Consider the following 20924-nt stretch of genomic DNA (forward strand, 5'->3'; position numbering starts at 1 on the left):
CATTCTACTATTTTGAATGATAAAAGAGCTAGCTGTTAGCATTAGGAAAAAGAAATATCAAGACTAAGCAATTAACTAAACCATTGGAAAGAAAAAAACAATCAAGTCAGCTATGTGGCTGTGATAAGACAACAGTTAATCAAGATTTTTTTAGGGCTTCCCTGGTGGTGCTGGGGTTGAGAATCTGCCTGCCAATGCAGGGGACACGGGTTCGAGCCCTGGTCTGGGAAGATCCCACATGCCGCGGAGCAACTCAGCCCGTGAGCCACAACTACTGAGCCTGCGCGTCTGGAGCCTGTGCTCTGCAACAAGAGAGGCTGTAATAATGAGAGGCCTGTGCACCGCGATGAGGAGTGGCCCTGCTTGCCACAACTAGAGAAAGCCCTCGCACAGAAACGAAGACCCAACAAAGCCAAAAATATTTAAATAAATAAAAATTTTTTAAAAAATTTTTTTATCTTTACTTGATTTAGGCATTATTAAAGAATTATGAAACTTCTTGTCCAAAGTTGGAAATTTTCTGTTTTAGAAGGTTTTTAGAATGGGAGAGGCATAAGATATACAGCATATTCTTCTCATTTAAAAATCTTGAAAATTTCTGCTTCCTTGGTGGCACAGTGGTTGGGAGTTCGCCTGCCAGTGCAGGGGACATGGGTTCGAGCCCTGGTCCAGGAGGATCCCACGTGCTGCGGAGCAACTGGGCCCGTGCGCCACAGCTGCTGAGCCTGTGCTCTGGAGCCCAAGAGCCACAACTACTGAGACCCACGCACCTAGAGCCTGTGCTCTGCAACAGCTGAAGCCACTGCAATGAGGGGCCCGGGCACCGCAATGAAGAGTGGCCCCTGCTCCCTGCAACTAGAGTAAGCCCGTGTGCAGCAACAAAGACCCAATGCAGCCAAAAATAAATAAAATAAAATAAATTTATTTTTAAAAAAATCTTGAAAATTTGTCACTCTCTCTCATACATTTTGAAGTCATTATTTTTATCCCCAAACTATATAAAATTACTTTTATTTATTTGATGTCAATGGTTTTCTTTTTCAATAGATTAAACTAATAATCTTTGATGTTGATTCTATTCTTCCTAGAGATCCTAAACTCTGTGATTTTAGTGGAAAATCAGCAATACATTATGTGTCACAAATAGGAAGTTTCAGGAAACAGCAGTTATTGGACATTCTAATGAATTCTATGCCAAAACCAGATAAATATTTCTATTCCACTTTCAAAAGTCTCTAACTACAAAAGCCCTATTAGAAATCTTTCTTTTTCTACATGGACTTGATGGATCCGTTTAAAGAAATCAAACTAAATGTGTATATATGTATAAATGAATCACATTGCTGTACAGTAGAAATTAACACAACATTGTAAATCAATGATACTTCAATAAAATTTTTAAAAAAGAAATCAAGTGAACAACTATTTATTGAGCAGGGACTTTGTACAAGACCCAAAACTAGATACTCTGAGGCAGACGAAGAAGTCTAAGACATGGTCCAAACGTCTGAAAGTGTTCAGTACAGTCAGGGACACATCATGTAAGTCAGAGGAGAAAGAGCTTGTTGTAAACTTGAAAGGGGAAGAAGGACTTACAGTGGTTCTCATATGCTGGATAAGATAGGAAGGAAGAGAAGAAAAGAGAAGGTGTGATATAGGCAGGGAGAAAGAGTCTGAGCAGGACAAAAAAACCAGCCACAGAGAAAAGTGTAATAGAAAAAATGCCACTGAACCACATGTGACTGTGAAAGCTGCTTGACTTTACTGTTTGATTGGCTTTTTTTGGAAGCTTCTTGGCAGGGAACAAGGTTATCCCCAGGGAGGTTTCATGGAAGAGGTGAGACTCAATCTGGTCCTTAAAAAATGATGAGATTTGATTTTGTGGAGCAGAGGCATCATGCTGTAAATGAGCATGGCTCATCCCAGGAGCAAATGGGAGACTAGAACCAACAGTTCATGTCAGGAAAAAGGAATACAGAAGATTAGATACATAAAGAAACTGGGTCCAGGGACTTCCCCGGTGGCACAGTGGTTAAGAATCCGCCTGCCAATGCAGGGGACACGGGTTCGAGCCCTGGTCCAGGAAGATCCCACACGTCACGGAGCAACTAAGCCCGCGCGCCACAACTACTGAGCCTGTGCTCTATAGCCCACGAGCCGCAACTACGGAAGTCCGCATGCCTAGAGCCTGTGCTCCGCAACAAGAGAAGCCACCGCAATGAGAAGTCCGCGGGCCATAATGAAGAGAAGAGTAGCCCCCGCTCACCGCAACTAGAGAAAGCCTGCACGCAGCAATGAAGACCCACAGCAGCCAAAAATAAATAAATAAAATAAATAAATTTATTAGGGAAAAAAAAGTAAGAAACTGGGTCCATTGAGGACTCATTAAATGTCAGCCTGAAGGACTTTTTTTTTTCCCAATAAAATAGAGTCACTAAAGAATTTTAAGCCAGGTAATGATGAAAGCCATGTTTTAGGAAACTTAACCTGTCGTTGTGTTGGATGAATTTGAAGGAAGAGACTCATACCAGGGAAGCTCTCTTAAGAAACTACAGAAGTACCTGTGTGCGGTTATAAGAACCAGGAGAAGAGTCTTGGTCATGGTGTGTAGTGGTCCTGAGAAGTGCTGGGTATGGTGAGTCTAAGAGATTGTGAAAGAATTCACAGAATTTAGTACTGTAACATTGATAGAGGAGACACAGAGACGAGGGTTGAGGGAGTTGAGTTAAACATGATTCCAAAGTTTCAGCCCTAGGAAGTGGGGAGATAGAAATACAATCAACAAGATAGGAAAACACTTTGGTTTTGTGAGGATGTTGAAGGTAATGAGTTGTAAAACACTACATTTGATGGAAACTTAGGATGTTCAAAGTAGCAATTTTCTGTAGGACAGGGCTTGTGGGAATGGATGGGTTGATATGTTCTTTTGGGAGTTCTCTACAAGGAGATTGTGAGGACCTGAGAGTAGGTAAGATCACTAAAGTACTGATGATGGTAAGAAAATTGCAGGGGCTGAACAGAGGAGGTGCGCCCACAGTTAGAGAGAGCTGTGCACATAGAGACTCAGGGGAATGAGAAAAGGAGGAGAATTGGGAGAGAGTTACAAGAAGGAAGGAGTGGGAAACAACGTCAAATTGGAAAAGAGGTTACAAAGCAGATGTGATAAGGAAGTGAGAGTTTCAATGGCAGGATAGAGGCAGAAGACAGGTTGCAAAGAGTAAAGAAAGAGGATATGGTGAAGAAATGGAGAATATGATTATAGATCACTCGTTCAAATTTGTTTCAGTTATTAGGATAAATGGAAGAACGATTGCAAGAGGAAGTTTTCATGGACAAGCCTGTGCTTATTTGAAGAAGTCAGGATAGCAGGAGAGGGATGAATATGAGAGCAATGTCCCCCAAGAACTAACTGGAAATTCACTGTTTGGTGTTTAGAACTCTATCAGTTTAATGTGGCTTCAAGTGCTGGACAGGAAGTGTGCTCGAAACTTTGGCCCCCTTTTAAAAATAAACAGACAAAACCCCGTTCATTCTGTGGACTTTTTTTTTTTTTTAATTAAGGACAATTTTTATTTCCTTCCTTTTTTTGTTATTACATTAAAATAAATTTTAAATGTTTAATAATTGTCATAATCTTAATAACACACAAACATTTTTCCATGTTTTCTTTTGATTTTTGTCCATTTACATGCATATTTTTCACATATTTTTATCTTTAATCTATTTTCTATGTTATCTTCTATATTTCCACTTAATATTAATGACAAACATTTTTGTATGTTTTTACCTTACCATCCATCACCTTCCTGTCTGTATGATAATAATTTCTCTTTCCTTATTTTTCTTTTTTTTTTTAACATCTTTATTGGAGTATAATTGCTTTACAATGGTGTGTTAGTTTCTGCTTTATAACAAAGTGAATCAGTTATACATATACATATGTTCCCATATCTCTTCCCTCTTGCGTCCCCCTCCTTCCCACCCTCCCTATCCCACCCCTCTAGGTGGACTCTTGTTGTGAAAATTATGGCCCTGAAGCTTCATCAGGATCCCAGTCCACTATTTCAAGAAAATCTTAGACAAAATGGAACTGATTTTAGAACCTAGAGCTAGATCTTGCTGTGAAACTGCTGGAGATGCATCTCATCAAAACACATTATTATGTTTCTTTTGGCAGAAAGACATGCTGAATCATTGCTTGACATTTGTCATGATACAAACTCTTCTCCAACTGATATGATGACAGTCACTAAAAACCAAAATATAATCTTGCAGAGCATCAGCAGCAGGGAGGTAAGAAACTCTCTTTAAAAAAACAAAGTAAAAGAAAAATGGATAAGCTACTCCATCTACACTTAACTGTATTTACATCTACTTCATTTGTGTTGCTTGAATATTTATAACAATCATATATTACAATTATAGATTTAAATGTGATTATAAAGAAACTTAAAGTACAATTAATGACAGTCTATCATGAGTTTAATCTCAGGGCAGTAATGAGTTAGTCAACTCTGAGTCTCATGCACTGTGTGTGTGTGTGTGTGTGTGTGTGTATGGAATACCACAGAATATTACTGCAGTTGAATCCATACTAAATAGTAAAATGTAGCTTGTCTTTATGTATGTTAATGTGGAAAAGGAAAAAATCATTATTCTGATCATGTCAAATCCATCACAGGGTACGACAAAGGAGGTACCTCCTCTTGGCCCTGGTCATCACCCCCTGCCCATGATGAATGACTCCATAAAGTATAGTAGCAGTAGTGGTAACAAACATCGTGCCCATGGAAAATTATGGAATGATTCCCAAGAGGTACAGTAAACTGGTAAAGTGGTTACCTAAAGGAACAGAATTGGAGAAAAACTTTAAAAGGTATACTCATGTGTACCTTTTGAATTTTTATAAAAATTAACATAGCCCAAACTGTTAAAAATATTACTACTCTATGGGAATTCCCTGGCCGTCCAGTGGTTAGGATTTGGTGCTTTCACTGTGGGGACCTGGATTTGATCCCAACCAAAAAAAGAGAAATTCCTACCCTATATTTTATTGGTAATAAAGAATATGACCACACAATTGTCTATTTCTAAAAGGTAATGAGGTATGTACTATAATATGTATAAACAATACGAAGAGTTTTGGAGATGGTGGAGTAAGATCTTTCAGTCCCTTTCTCCTTCCAAAAACCATCCCCAAATAACAAGAAGACAAAAAACAAAAATTTGAGTAAAAAATTAGTGGTTTTTTACTAATTTTGAGAGTTGGTTGAGAGTGGTTGAGAGTCCACCTGCTGATGTAGGGGACACGGATTCGTGCCCCGGTCCGGCAAGATTCCACGTGCCGCGCGTGCGCAGAGAGGCTGGGCCCGTGAGCCATGGCCACTGAGCCTGCGCGTCTGGAGGCTGTGCTCCGCAACACGAGAGGCCACAACAGTGAGAGGCCCGCGTACCAGAAAAAAAAAAAATTAGTTTGAAATAAGTATAGATTCACAAGAACTTGTAAAAATAGTACAGAGAGGTGCTGTATAACCTTCACAAGCTACCACCAATTGGAATTATCATCATAACTATAGCTGATTGTCAAAACTAGGAAACTGATATTGACACAATACAAGGAACTAGACTACAGACTTTACTTGGATTTCACTAGTCTTTGAATGCATTCCTTTTTCTTCTGTTTTCGTGTGCCTGTGTGTACAGTTCTATGGCATTTTATCCCCTGTATTATCATGATCAAGATACAAAACTGGTCTGTCTCCACAAAGGAACGCGCTCTTACTCCTCTCTTTACTGCCACATCCTCCCTGCTAACTCCTGGCAACCACTGATCTATTCTCCAACTGTATAATTTTGTAATTTCACAAAGGTCATATAAATGAAATTATCATACATGTGAACTTTTAAGATTGCTTTTTCAACTCAGCATAATGCTCTTGAGATAGAGCCAATCTGTTGTGTGTACCAATAGTTTTTCTATTGCTAGGTAGTATTCTATTACAATTATATTTTGTTTCACAGTTTTTTAGCCATTCACTTGTTGAAAGACATTTGGGTTGTCTCTAGTTTGGGGCTATTACAAATAAAGCTACTATGAACATTCATGTATAAATTTTTGCGTGACTTATGTTTTCATTTCTCTAGGATACATGCCCAGGAGTCCAATTAGTGGGTCATTTGGTAAATGTATGTTTAGTTTTTTTAAAAACTGCCAAACAATTTTCCAGAGTGGCTCTACCATTTTATATTCCCACCAGCAATAAATGAGATGTCCAGTTTCTCTACACCCTTGCCAGCATTTGGTACTATCAGTATTTTCTATTTTAACCATTTTAAAAAATTTAAACCAAAATAAGTATATGGTGTTATCTCATTGTGGTTTTAATTTGCATTTCCCTAATTACCAATGTTGAACATTTAAAAAAAATTTATTTGCGGGCTTCCCTGGTGGCGCAGTGGTTGAGAGTCCGCCTGCCGATGCAGGGTACACGGGTTCATGCCCCGGTCCGGGAAGATCCCTACATGCCGCGGAGCGGCTAGGCCTGTGAGCCATGGCCGCTGAGCCTGTGCGTCCGGAGCCTGCGCTCCGCAACGGGAGAGGCCACAACAGCGAGAGGCCCGCGTACCGCAAAAAAAAATAATAATAAAAAAAATAATAAAAAAAAATTTATTTGCCATCAGCATAAATTGTTCAAATATTTTGTCCATTTTCTGATTGAATTGTTTGTTTTCTTATCGTTGGGTTTAGAGTATTCTTTATATATTCTGAATGATGTGTGACTCACAGATATTTTCTGCTAGCCAATAAGAAAAACTTGGAGGTTTTTTCACCTTTTTTTTTTTTTTTGCGGTACGCGGGCCTCTCACTGTTGTGGCCTCTCCCGTTGCAGAGCACAGGCTCCGGACGCGCAGGCTCAGCGGCCATGGCTCACAGGCCCAGCTGCTCTGTGGCATGTGGGATCTTCCCGGACCGGGGCACGAACCCGTGTCCCCTGCATCGGCAGGCGGACTCTCAACCACTGCGCCACCAGGGAAGCACTTTTTCACCTTTTTCACAATTCCTTTATCAAACAGAAGTTTTTAATTTTGATGAAAACCAGTGTACCCACTTTTTCCTTTACTGGTCTTGATTTTTACATCTAAGAAGTCTTTTACTTGATCCGGGTCCTGGTTACATGAGTGTGTTCAGTTTATAAACATTTACTAGTCTATACACTTATGATATGTGCACTTTTCTGAATGTATGCTATACTTAAAAATAAATTAAAGGGAAGGGGTATGCCTTCAAATATCTGAGAAAAAATATGGTTTTCAACCTCGAATTTTATATCCAGACAAACTATAAGTCAAGTATTAGGGTTGAATAAAAACATTTTTCAGACACACAAATGCTCAAACATTTTACATTTCATACACCTTTTAAGGAAGCTACTATGTGCTCTGTTAAATTAACGAAATAAGATAAAAATGGAGGGGAAAATTGGATCCGTGATTCAGGGTATCTGAAACCTAACACAAGAGAGGAGGGTATCCTTGGTATAAAGCAGAAAGCAAGTCCCAGGGCTTCAGCCACGTATGAAGTCTAGAGAACAAAGAGCTCTGATCCTTGGGGGATGGGAGGAGTGAGGGAGAACAGGATAATGGAGATTTCCAGGAAGAAGATGGAACTGATATATTATCTGATATATTTAACCAAGTGAAAAGACCACAGGATGTTTGGAAGATTTGAGTTGAAAAATATAAGAAAAGGAATTAAATATTAAATTAAATTGTGAATGAAATAAAAATAGGGGTTTTGGGTTTTGTGCAGGAAGTTATTCAGGAAAGTATAAACATACTACACTACGATTGCACTACTACAGTGCAATACATACAGTATAGTACAATACTCAAATAATCATAATTTGAACTTTGCCTATTGATTTAACAAGAAACAGAGGGTGAATTTACTGGGAAGATAGAGGCAAAGTATGAGAATATTAAATTGTCAACTGCAATAATAAGAAGCCAGTAGGTAATATATCACTTTAGTGACAGCAGGATAAGTACATTATCTAGAGATATGGAAGAAAATACCAAAAGAAACACTTAAAAGGCTGGAACTGGCTGCCTTTGGGGGAAAGAGTGGGGAAGGTAACTGATGACCTTTTTTGTTATAAGTTTTTGTTTTTAACCATAATTTGACTTTTAAAAAATGTATAAGTTAGGTAACAATGAAAACGAATTAAAAATTAAAATACAGAAATGGTTAAATCCCAACTTCTCTGGGGCATGGGATGGGATGAGGTAGAATGGAAACATTTCTTTTTAATACTATTTGAATATTTTACTATTGTGCATTTGCAACTTTTCTAAAGAGGTTAGCCTGCTTCTCACCAAAGTTGCTTTAGTACAGTGGTTGTCAAAAGGGGGTGATTTTACCCCTCAGGAGGCAGTTAGCAAGGCTTAGAGACATTTTTGGTGTCACAACCGGGGCAGAAGCGCTGCTGGCATCCAGTGGGTACAGGTCAGGGATGCTGCTAACACCCTACAGTGCGCAGGGCAGCCTTTCCACAGCAAAGAATCACCCAGCCCCAAATGTCAGTAGCAGCGAGGCTTAGAAACCTTGCTGTGTAGTAGGCTTTGTCACAACATTGAAGGTTGTATTGTTTTTGATTACTGATATTACATAGTAATTGGAACAAAATATCTAGAGACCAATCTTTAAAATGTGTGTCATGCATCAGAAATTGATAAACAAAAACTCATTTACTTTTCTTTTTTTTTTGTGGTATAGTTAGGAACTTTCTTTCTTAAAAAGACTAAAAATCCTTTCATATTAGTATATTTTTTCGTGCAAAACATTTTCTGAACTTTCACTCTATATTTTCCTTATTATGGTTGAAATAACTGAACTCATTTCTGAAGGAGAAATAGACTCTCACTATTGAATTTGCCTCTTCTTCTCAGTGCTTTCTCTAGTGCTTAAATTGCAAAAACCAAGGTCACTCTTCACTTCTTTCCTTTGAATGAAAGCTTGCTTTTCTTTTGGGTTGTCTGTAATAGGTTTTTATAGTTTACAAATATAAGCAGCTGCCTTGCTTATAGGATTGCTCCTGAGAGGCTCTTTATACCCTCTCCCAATCTCTTTTCATCTAAGGAGAATCGTCTTTCTAAATTTAATTACGTATGATTTCTATGCCTCTTTTCTGTGTGGTTGGCATTCTGTTGTTTACGGATTAGAATGCTATGCCCTCTATCTAGTCTGTTGTCACCTCCTGCATCACTGTCAATGGTTTATGAACTCCATTTATGTTTGGGATGTGCTATTCTAACATTTTCTCTCCTTCACTCACAACTGAGTGTCATTATTTTAATTTTCCTCCTTGTAGCACCCAAGCACTCCTTAAAGTCATTCATATTTAGTATTCTAAAAGAAATTAGAAAATTCTGAGCTGTTTCTACTTTTGTCTTCATTTCCATGATAACCTTCAAAGTAGACATTATTCCCTACATCCTTTTTGTTTGTGATACTTATGGTTTTTCAGTTTATTCTATGGAAGAAATTTTTGTCAGGAGATTGTAGGCATCACACATCTTTTATTTTATCTTTTCCTGTGCAAAACCTATAAATCAGGTTTGAGTATTCTTTCTTTTAATTTTGCTCACTGTTATTGATTCCTTTCTTTCTGGTTCTTGTTGAGACTCTGTTTCAAGTTTTTTATGGTAACAAGAAAGCAGAGTGGTTAAGACCTCTGTAACCAGACTACAGAGTCTGGGTGTGAATCCTGGCTCTACCATAGGCTAGCTATGTGACCTTGGGTAAGTTACTTAACTTCTCTGGACCTCACGTACAAAAGAGAATAATAGTTCCTACCTCTAGAGTTGTTGTGAGGATTAAATTAGTTAATATGTGAAAGGTGCAACAGTGTCTGGCACTTTATGTGTAAATGCTAGTTGTCAGTATGGGTTTTGTAGGTAGGTGTGCGCACACTCTGTGTCTTCCAACTTTTCTTAAAGGACCAGCTAATGAATGAACTAAGCAGTTGAGAGGGGTGGGATAGGGAGGGTGGGAGGGAGGCTCAAGAGGGAGGGGATATATGTATACATATAACCTATTCACTTTGGTGCACAGCAGAAATTAACACATTATAAACCAATTATACTCTAATAAAGATTAAAAAAATAGAAAAAAATTCAGTAAAGACTTTAAAAATGGTCCACATCAAAAAAAATCTTAAAAATCATGTACTGCTAAGTTATTACAATTGAACACCTAAAATATTTTCATGGCAGTATAAATGCAGGGTTTTATTTTTATTTTTTTCTGTGATAATTAAAATGAACAGAGCAAAAAGAAAAGATTCCCAAGCTCTCTTGGGAATTAATGAATGAAATATCAGATGATGTTTGGTGATAAAGGCTACCTGCTTGTCCAACAGGCATCTGCATTTAGGGCAAAGACTTTTTATCCAACAGTCTCCTTAAGTAGACGGTTCAACCAGATCACAGAAGCCAGAGAGCCACTTGTAACATCCAGGTTGTGACGGGATATCTTAACTACTACTTGCATCTATCACTGTTCTAGACATTAAAAAGGGCAAAATCACCAGCAACAACTTCTAATGAAGGAAACTGTCAACAACAATGAATTCTAATAGAAAACATTTCTTCTTTAGAGAGTTAGGAGTACTTTTTATAAATCAAGCTGTTTCTCAACCATGTTTTTCAGCATAATGATTATTTTCTAGAGGGTAAAAGGAAAGCTTTAGAGGTTGCATACCACGATTAGATCAAAAAGCTGTCATAGTGAAAACTTTAATCAGCTTTGCTGCCTCCTTTCAGTCTAAGGTTATATCTGCAGCTTCCATATGGGGCAGGGATTTCTACCCTCATCATTTACAAATGATGCCCCAGGGAGGCATTATGGAAAAGATCATGTTCCTTTGGGGTTGTTCACGGACTGTGGCCAAAGGATTCTTTCCAGTTACCCACCCAGATGGAATTTGGGGCAGTTTAACAGCCTGGACGCGGACATGATAAAGTATAAAATATTGAATTTCTCTGTGTCTCAGTGATTTCAGCTTTGATATTCATTTTTGATTATGCAGTTAATCACGTCCGTGTCTGTCTGAGCCTGGTGCTCTGGAGGCGAATAGTTTCCCATTTTTTTAGTCCTAAATGCTTTATCCGATTTAAAAGGAATCCACAGTGTGAAACTCTAGCCTAGAAAAAAAATCAACATTCACTCTGCCAACCAAGTACGACATTGAACAACTGAGTTTCTATTTTATGATATTTCAGGAGTTTGACCAAGATGATGTCTGCACTCATTCCATATTGATTAGTGAAAAAGGAGATCCAAGTGGTGATGGACTAGACTGGCAACCCAGGACAGAAGGTATCTGTCTTCTGTCCTTGATATGGTTACAAAGATAACATGGATTATTTGGATTTCCCCCCTAATTTTGGTAGTCCTCAGTGCAGGAACATTGAAATCACAGATAAGCGCAAAGAAAAAGAAAAATCACCTATAATCCTATCCTTTGGTCCATACCTGAATCAGTGAGTCTTGTCAGTCTGCCCAGCCAAAATGGGCATCCCTCTTCTGTCTCTCCTCTTTGTTCTACCCGACTCCAGCTCAGCCTACTGTCCTCATCTCCTATCTTTTCTGTCTAATAACATCTTTTTCCTCATTTCTTTCCTCTCAGAATCTTCCATCAGCTCCAGGGATCTGTTCTCTTCCAGGACCAAGCATTTCTCCACTATCTGTCATCCCAGAGCTCCTCCCTTGAGGGGGAGTTGCGGGCCTGAACAAAGAACTAAAGCCCCAAGTTGCACTCTTGTATTCTAGGAGGTCATAAGTCTGGAATTTTCCAGAACAATGCCCATTCCAAATATGTCATCCTGTCCTACCCATAAGTGTCCTTGCATTGAACAGATCACAAAGTATTTGCAGATTCTCACTTCAAAAAATAGTCATCACAGGGATCACATTTGTCTGTCATCTATTCGCCTATAAACTTTTTTTAAAAAATAAATTTATTTGTTTATTTTTGGCTGCATTGAGTCTTCGTTGCTATGTGCAGACTTTCTCTAGTTGCGGCGAGCGGGGACTACTCTTCTTTGCGGTGCGTGGGCTTCTCACTGCAGTGGCTTCTCTTGTTGTGGAGCACAGGCTCTAGGCGCACAGGCTTCAGTAGTTGTGGCACGTGGGCTCAGTAGTTGTGGCTTGCGGGCTCTAGAGCGCAGGCTCAGTAGTTGTGGCACGGGCTTAACTGCTCCACGGCATGTGGGATCTTCCTGGACCAGGGCTCAAACCCGTGTCCCCTGCATTGGCAGGCAGATTCTTAACCACTGTGCCACCAGGGAAGTCCCCCTACAAACTTCTTAAATGAAATGTTTATTTGAACTGCTCCAATCTCTCTCTGATAATTTTCCTATTTGTATTTCTAACACTCCAGGGAAGCTGCTCTCTGGATGTCTTTCTTCTCATCCCTGTCAGCCACCCTGAATGCCACAGTGCTGTCCTAGCTGCTGTCTCCTTTGGCCCCTTATGTGATGCTGCCCTCTTCTGGGGAGTCTTCAGTCTTTCTCAAACTCACTCGGTATCTCCTCTCCCCTGGCGGAGGGCGGGGAATAATTTAATAACATTTGAAATGATTAACTCCATGAACCCTGAAAGACCTAATTAAAATAAACAAGTTCTGATCCCCTTCCAAACAGTCTATGTGATCTGCCTTTGACTTTCAAAGGTTTCAAAGCTGAGTTCTCAGAAGCCTGATTGTGTTTCCCATCATCTTCCAAGAGGTTAAAATAATGTGTTTATTCTGCTCCATTTGGAAGTGACTTGCCATTTGAGGTGCTTATAATTCTTTTAAAATCGATTTGCAAGATTTTAGGTTTTCATATAGGAACCATAACACTTATGCAGCATCTCGACTAGGCCCTTGTAGTTTTAAGCTTTCATAACTTGGGTTACACATTTGAAAGAAGCAATTATGTTTCTAAATTTTCCTCTCATAGTTGATAAGAGTCTTCACTAGAGCTAGTTACTCTTTTAAGTCACAAAGCCTGAAATAAAACTGTTTGGGGTATTATTGTGCATTGTCTACATCTTAAATAGCAATAAATCTCTTTAAATCCCATTTACATGTTTCTACCAATAACATATTCCAGGTTGTTAATGTTAAAGTGCTTGCACATGTTATGAAGACTTTATGCACATACCATGTGACTATTCTGTTGTAGATATGAACATTTTAACATTTTATTTATTTATTTTTGGCTGTGTTAGGTCTTCGTTGCTGCATGTGGGCTTTCCTTAGTTGCGGCGAAAGAGGGCTACTCTTCATTGCGGTGCGCAGGCTTCTCATTGCAGTGGCTTCTCTTGTGGAGCACGGGCTCTAGGCACGTGGGCTTCAATAGTTGTGGCGCACGGGCTTAGTTGCTCCGCGGCATGTAGGATCTTCCTGGACCAGGGCTCGAACCCATGTCTCCTGCATTGGCAGGCAGATTCTTAACCACTGTGCCACCAGGGAACCTCTAGATATGCACGTTTAGTTTATATCTGTTCATTGTATTATTCTTTTAAAAAGGGAGCATCACTGACTAAAGTATGTATAAACTTTATATAATGTTTGGATAACTCCCCTGGTCTTTTTTTTTTTTTTTTTTTTTTTTGCGGTACGCGGGCCTCTCACCGCTGTGGCCTCTCCCGCTGCGGAGCACAGGTTCCGGACGCGCAGGCTCAGGGGCCATGGCTCACAGGCCCAGCCGCTCCTCGGCATGTGGGATCCTCCCGAACCGGGGCACGAACCCGTGTCCCCTGCATCGGCAGGCGGACTCTCAACCACTGCGCCAGCAGGGAAGCCCCTCCCCCTGGTCTTTTAACAACTAAGTATTCCTGCAGCATACATTTGCTTTATTATGGGCTTTTACAGATGGTAACTTGTAAAATAAAATCCCCCCGCAAAATCCCTCATCTTTTTCCTTAGTGTAAAAATCTTGCATTCCTCAATCAGCTATTTTCCCAGAACATATCAGATGCAAACCTCATAGACTGGAAATTGAGCGTGTAAAATTACCCTTTTCATGAGTGAATAAGAACCTATTTTCTGAAATTTCTGGGCTTAATTTATTTTTAATTGTGTATCATCAGAATTCTTAAGTGTAGATAACAGAATCTACTCTACTTGAGTGAAGAAGCAAGGAAGTTTTCAAAGATACTAGAAAGTTCACAGACCATTGAAAAACCAAAGGAGAAGAACAGACCCCAGGTTGGATTGTCAGAAAGAATTCTTGTAGCTACATCTCAAAACTGGCTACTGACCCCCAGGTCATGCTGCTTCATCCACAACCAGGAGCTGCTCCCACACTGACCTCAGAACCTCCCTCCTCTGTTGACACCCACGTCAGCAAATGATGCCTGTGCCTTATCTTTTCTCATGTAACCCACGTGAATCCATGTCTCAAGTTAGCTTTCTGAACTCTAGTGGCAAAAAAGGCTGGAAAATGTAGTTTTAAAAAATTCTGTTGAAAATCATGATTTAGGAAACTATCAAAACATGGAGAGGTTATCAAAATGTTTTGAACCTTGATTCCCATCAATTTAAATAGAACAAGTGGAAAACACAGAAAAGTAAGACTTTTCTGGAGAAAATAATTTTTCTTCATTGAATGAATTAGGTTAGGCCAACTTTAAATATTCATTTTAATGATTTAGCACTTACATTAACAAATTAATCATCATTTCCAAACTTTTATGAATGTCATTTGCACCTCTTCTGCAAGGAAATTATGTTTCTGGTTGTGTTTAAATGTTGCCTTTTAGTTTCTCTCCACTGTAACATTTTCTGGTGGGGTTAATTAATTAATTTTAAAGATTCTTTTGATGTGGACCATTTTTTTAAAGTCTTTATTGAATTTGTTACAATACTGCTTCTGTTTTATATTTTTTGGGTCTTTGGCCGTGAGGCACGTGGGATCTTATCTTCTCGACCAGGAATCGAACCTGCACCCTCTGCACTGGAAGGTGAAGTCTTAACCACTGGACCACCAAGGAAGTCCCAGGGTTATTTTATTAATACATCCTCTTACTGGAAAGATTCACTCAGATGGGAGCAAGTGTTTTATTTTTACATGTTAACAGTGCATCCTCTTTCCTGGATCACTGGATATGTTTAGAGGCTCCCGTGACTACTCACAGTATTCAAAAGACAAAAAGAGAACAGACGTGTTCCAAGATGATTTCAGAGCCAGAATGTTGTATAATCTTTCCCCCTCCCCTCCGCCATTTAGGACCAAAATTTTTTTTTTTCCATTTAGGAGCCATTAACTTTTCACAATGTCTAAAAAGGCAGGTATTTCTCATACTCGCTTATTGTATCTTTGCTCCTTGTTTTAAAATAAAAGAAGAAATCAACCAATTAACAGATTTTGAACACCTTAAATTTGCTTAAAAATATTCTGGGTAAAAAAAAAAATAACCTGGGTTTATTAGTCCTCAATGATTGTAAAAGTACAGTCATTCTTAAGAACGTGTTCACATGAATACACTGCCCAGTTTTCTAATTTCCACAGCAAAATACTAACTGTACCTAGCCTTTACTAGAACATCATTTTCACTGACAGGTTAGTTATTAGGAAAGTATGCTGTATGTTTTTCTTACTCCAACTTGTCAGCTAAGTGTTTGCCCTCAAGGATGACTATAAAACTGGTATGAAAGACACCCATCTCCCTGTGCTATGTGGCTGCTTCCCACTAGCTATCTATTTTACATTTGGTAGTGTATATATGTCCATGTCACTCTCTCACTTTGTCCCAGCTTACCCTTCCCCCTCCCCATGTCCTCAAGTCCATTCTCTAGTAGGTCTGCGTCTTTATTCCCATCTTGCCCCTAGGTTCTTCATGACCAGTTTTTAATTTTTGTTGTGTTTTGTTTTGTTTTTTAGATTCCATATATATGTGTTAGCATATGGTATTTGTTTTTCTCCTTCTGACTTACTTCACTCTGTATGACAGACTCTAGGTCCATCCACCTCACTACAAATAACTCAATTTCTTTTCTTTTTATGGCTGAGTAATATTCCATTGTATATATGTGCCACATATTCTTTATCCATTCATCTGTTGATGGACACTTAAGTTGCTTCCATGTCCTGGCTATTGTAAATAGAGCTGCAATGAACATTGTGGTACATGACTCTTTTTGAATTATGGTTTTCTCAGGGTATGCCCAGTAGTGGGATTGCTTGGTCATATGGTAGTTCTATTTGTAGTTTTGTAAGGAACCTCCATACTGTTCTCCATAGTGGCTGTAACAATTTACATTCCCACTAACAGTGCAAGAGTGTTCCCTTTTCTCCACACCCTCTCCAGCAGTTATTGTTTCTAGATTTTTTGTTGATGGACATTCTGACTGGTGTGAGATGATATCTCACTGTAGTTTTGATTTGCCTTTCTCTAATGATTAGTGATGTTGTGCATTCTTTCATGTGTTTGTCGGCAATCTGTATATCTTCTTTGGAGAAATGTCTATTTAGGTCTTCTGCCCATTTTTGGACTGGGTTGTTTGTTTTTTTGTTATTGAGCTGCATGAGCTGCTTGTAAATTTTGGAGATTAATCTTTTGTCAGTTGCTTTATTTGCAAATATTTTCTCCCATTCTGAGGGTTGTCTTTTGGTCTTGTTTATGGTTTCCTTTGCTGTGCAAAAGCTTTGAAGTTTCATTAGGTCCCATTTGTTTATTCTTGTTTTTATTTCCATTTCTCTAGAAGGTGGGTCAAAAAGGATCTTGCTGTCATTTTTGTCACAGAGTGTTCTGCCTATGTTTTCCTCTAAGAGTTTGATAGTGTCTGGCCTTACATTTAGCTCTTTAATCCATTTTGAGTTTATTTTTGTGTATGATGTTAGGGAGTGTTCTAATTTCATTCTTTTACATGTAGCTGTCCAGTTTTCCCAGCACCACTTGCTGAAGAGGCTGTCTTTTCTCCATTGTATATTCTTGCCTCCTTTATCAAAGATAAGGTGACCGTATGTGCATGGGTTTATCTCTGGGCTTTCAATCCTGGTCCACTGATCTATATTTCTGTTTTTGTGCTGGTACCATACTGTCTTGATTACTGTAGTTTTATAGTATAGTCTGAAGTCAGGGAGCCTGATTCCTCCAGCTCCGTTTTTCTTTCTCAAGATTGCTTTGGCTACAGGGTCTTTTGTGTTTCCATACAAATTGTGAAATTGTTTGTTCTAGTTCTGTGAAAAATGCCAGTGGTAGTTTGATAGGGATTGCACTGAATCTGTAGATTGCTTTGGGTAGTAGAGTCATTTTCACAATGTTGATTCTTCCAATCCAAGAACATGGTATATCTCTCTGTCTACTTGTATCATCTTTAATTTCTTTCATCAGTGTCTTATAATTTATTTTCATGTTTTTGAATTTCTTTTAATTTTTCATATGTTCATTTCATATAGTCTTTCACTTTGATTACATATTACAAAAGTTTCAGCCCACAATGCAATGGAAAATTTTAAAAGCATTCTTCACCAAAGATAGTTTGAGAAGCACTGGGCCTTTGGAGAATGGTCAAAGGCCTTTGGTCAACACCTTTGGAGAAGTACAAGGATGCACCCCCTACGTCTCCCCTTTGCCCCTCTGATTTCTCTGCTTGAGGAAACAGGGAATGGGAAAACTAAAGTGTGAGGGGCAGAGGGCATATGAGGTGGGGAGCAACTCAGAGGACAGGGAGGTCTTGTGCTTTCAGGAATACAGCCATTCCACACAGCAGCACCGTTTGGAAGTAGTCCTCCAAACTTTCTAGTGATGTTGGGCTGGGCTGAGAACTGGAGACCCAGAAGACATGGGGAATGACTTTTAAATCAAACCGTTTCTCCTGCCTTTTAGTCAGATAACCTCAGTGCATCAGGAATGGGTACCAGCACATTCTGTTTCACTTCCAATTAAATTGAGATGGTAGGCTCCAGGACAAATATGGTGACCAGGCAGCCTTTACTCCTGAAGAAAGAGGAACATTACCAGTAGCTCTGCAATGTGAACTTGGGCTTTTTTTTGCCAAGACCTTGCTTAGAACCGAACATCTCCAAGTCTGTAGCCAGAGAAGATGTTCCTCACTTTCTGAAGGGGCAGCCGAGAAAATCTGAAGGTGAGTTCATTTAATTACACAGTTATTCCTTTATTCTTTCGTCCATAAATATTTCTTTACTGACCTTTTTCTTCAGCGTTTGAAAATCCTTACAGGGAACTCATATTTGGTTTATTTTTATCTATGGGAGTTTGGGGGGCCTCCTGAGGATGCTTTCCTCCAAGATTTGAGTTAGCTGTTCTATCTAGCCCAAGACTTATTTACCAGATAGCACACTGGTGCCAGTGTTTCCCCTTAGGACGTTGCTCTCATTGATGTCTGCTTACCACTGTCCGAAACCAAGTGGCCTAAACCACCAGGGCAAACCTATTGTCCAAAATTTTGCATTTATTGGCTTATTGCAATGAGAGATATCGCACAGCAGAGGAAATGTGAAGCATTTCACCAAAAAAAGGGAAAAAAATAGAATTATTTTTATAGGATTTGGGTGCAAGGGTAGAGCTCAAATGAAATTTAAATGACGCAGTGGTGTTTTAAAAAATTTTTTTAATTTTAAATTTATTGTGGTACAATGTACATCACATTAAATTTACTATTTTAACCATTTTTAAGTGTACGGTTTAGTGGAATTAAATACATTTACATTGTTGCACAACCATTGCCACTATGCATCCCCAGAACTTTTTCATCTTGCAAAACTGAAGATCTATACCCATTCAACTTTAACTCTCGTTTCTACTTTCCCCCCGTACCCCTGGTAGCCACTGTTCTACTTTGTGTCTCTATGAATTTGACTATTCTATGTCCCCCATATAAGTGAAATCATACAACATTTGTCCTTTTCTGTCTGGCTGATTTCATTTAACATGATGTTGAAGCCGAGTTTCAATAGGCTGTGTATAAAAGTGTTAACATCAGGTCTGGACTGTGATGTAGACCCAGGGTCTTCTTCCTTGAAATCCAGAAATCTCACTCCCAGTTGTCTACAGCCTCTCTTCGGCCTCCTCTCTTGCCACTCTTCCTCAGCAGGTGCTAAACATAAGCATAACCAAACGCCTTCTGTTCCCAGAACAAATATGTGAATATTTGCACATGTTGTTTTTCTCTGCCGGAACATTAAGCCATCCTTCAGCTCTCCCCTTAGAAACCCCCTCCTATGGGAAGTCTTCCTGAATGTCCCCAAGACTGGGGGAGTCACCAGGCCTTTGGACTCCCATAGGATCCTGACCTTGTCTGCAACATAACACCCATCATGCTGAATTGTCACTGTCTTTTTTTGTGCTGGTCTTCACCAGATGACAAAGGCAAAAACCATCGCACCTCTGCACACCTCGCTCCAGATCTGACACATAACTATTTTAAAATGTATATTGAATTAATAACAATGGCAGTCACCATTTATTGAGTGCCTATTACCGCAAGGCACAAATATTCACTGATATAGGTGATATTAGCATGCTTGTTTTAGAAATGAGGAAAGTGAGCCTCAGAAGGTTAAGTGCATGCCCAGGTCACATTAACTAAGGGGTTACACAGGCTGCATTCAAACCTGGACCCCCTGTCTTTGAAGCCAACGTGCTTAAGCACTATGTCATGTGTGTTCAGAGCTCACATCGCCCATTTGAGCCCCACTTTAGTTATGAGGGAAAAAAAGGAGAAACATGTAGTCTTGTGGTGGAGGTGAATTTAGAGAAAAGGGAGGGCAGTTGGTTCAGGTACAAACTGGAGGAAGGATGGATGGAGAGATTGAATTGGATATCATGGAAATATCCTCTTCTCCTGGCCAAACCACAGAAAGTCTTGAGGACGTAATCAAAGTAGCACATTCAAACAAGAACAAACTGGGTTAGGTCGGTATTCTGTGATGGGATCTGCTCCATTGGTGTTACGATCTTGTCTGAAGAAGTCAGCTGGGTTTACCAGGCTGGTGTTTGTTCCCTTTTTAAAAATATTTTTGTTTAAATGCAATCTTAAATTTTAGACAATCAATATATATGTCGATTAAGAAAAATTCAGAAAAGACAGGTGAGCAAAAATAAAAGGAAATAAGAAGTACAAATACTGTTTCAAGACCGTTTCTTCTAGAATGTAATTCCACTTTTCTAAATAACATGTTTATAACTACATTGCTTGATTGCTTAATTTAGGCATTATCTATTAGGGTTTAACAATTTTATATTACTCTGTACACACACAGGCAACCTTCGAAATCTTTGTGCTTTAAAAAAATTAATATTCAATGTCTCCCTTATTATGACTAGGTAAAATACCATTCACAACTGAGCCCCAGGGTGTGCTATGATTACATTGCTTTTCTTTTGAGACATTCTATTTATCCCGGCTTTAACACTCGCCTCATTTCACCATTTGCTTACTTTCTGTATATCTGTCACTAAGTCATCCCCATCCTGTCTGATGGACCTGTGAAACGCACCTCAATACAGCAACTGCACACCAGGTAATCCATTGGTTTCTTTTGTTTTCTAAGACGTTGCTCCTGGAATGCTCTGCCCTCCTGTTTCACTCTGTGTTACTTGGTCTTTGGACCTCCTGACCAGCTGTCTCTTTGGGAGTTCCTCACCATTATCCTGGAAATGCCCTTGGCTACCCTCTGTGTTGAACCCCTGTGTACTGGGTACACGGTTTCCTCTCTCTTGATTAATGCATTCACTTTAGGAAGGTAAATTTTCCTGTAGCTTCCTGAAGAAGGTACATGAATGATATTAACGGTAGTTTTTCATTGTCTCTATTTCCTCTGAGCTCTCTTCTTTCTTTCTGTTTTGTTCTGTGTATTTTCATTGTTAGAGGCTATTCCCATATATCAGTTGATCCTTGGCGATTATT

General features: G+C 39.2%; 1 protein-coding gene across 1 annotated transcript in view; it reads left to right on the forward strand.

Moving 5' to 3' along the window:
• Window positions 1-1182: 1182 nt before the first annotated feature.
• The window catches only part of MAP3K19 (mitogen-activated protein kinase kinase kinase 19), a 36809-nt gene continuing 17067 nt past the window's right edge, over window positions 1183-20924 (forward strand). The window contains 3 exon segments of the mRNA XM_067739900.1: window positions 1183-1201; window positions 4175-4293; window positions 11284-11380. Coding sequence (XP_067596001.1) covers window positions 1183-1201; window positions 4175-4293; window positions 11284-11380 — 235 coding nt within the window.

This window comes from Pseudorca crassidens, chromosome 6 (assembly GCF_039906515.1).
Source record: "Pseudorca crassidens isolate mPseCra1 chromosome 6, mPseCra1.hap1, whole genome shotgun sequence".
NCBI classification, from domain to species: domain Eukaryota; kingdom Metazoa; phylum Chordata; class Mammalia; order Artiodactyla; family Delphinidae; genus Pseudorca; species Pseudorca crassidens.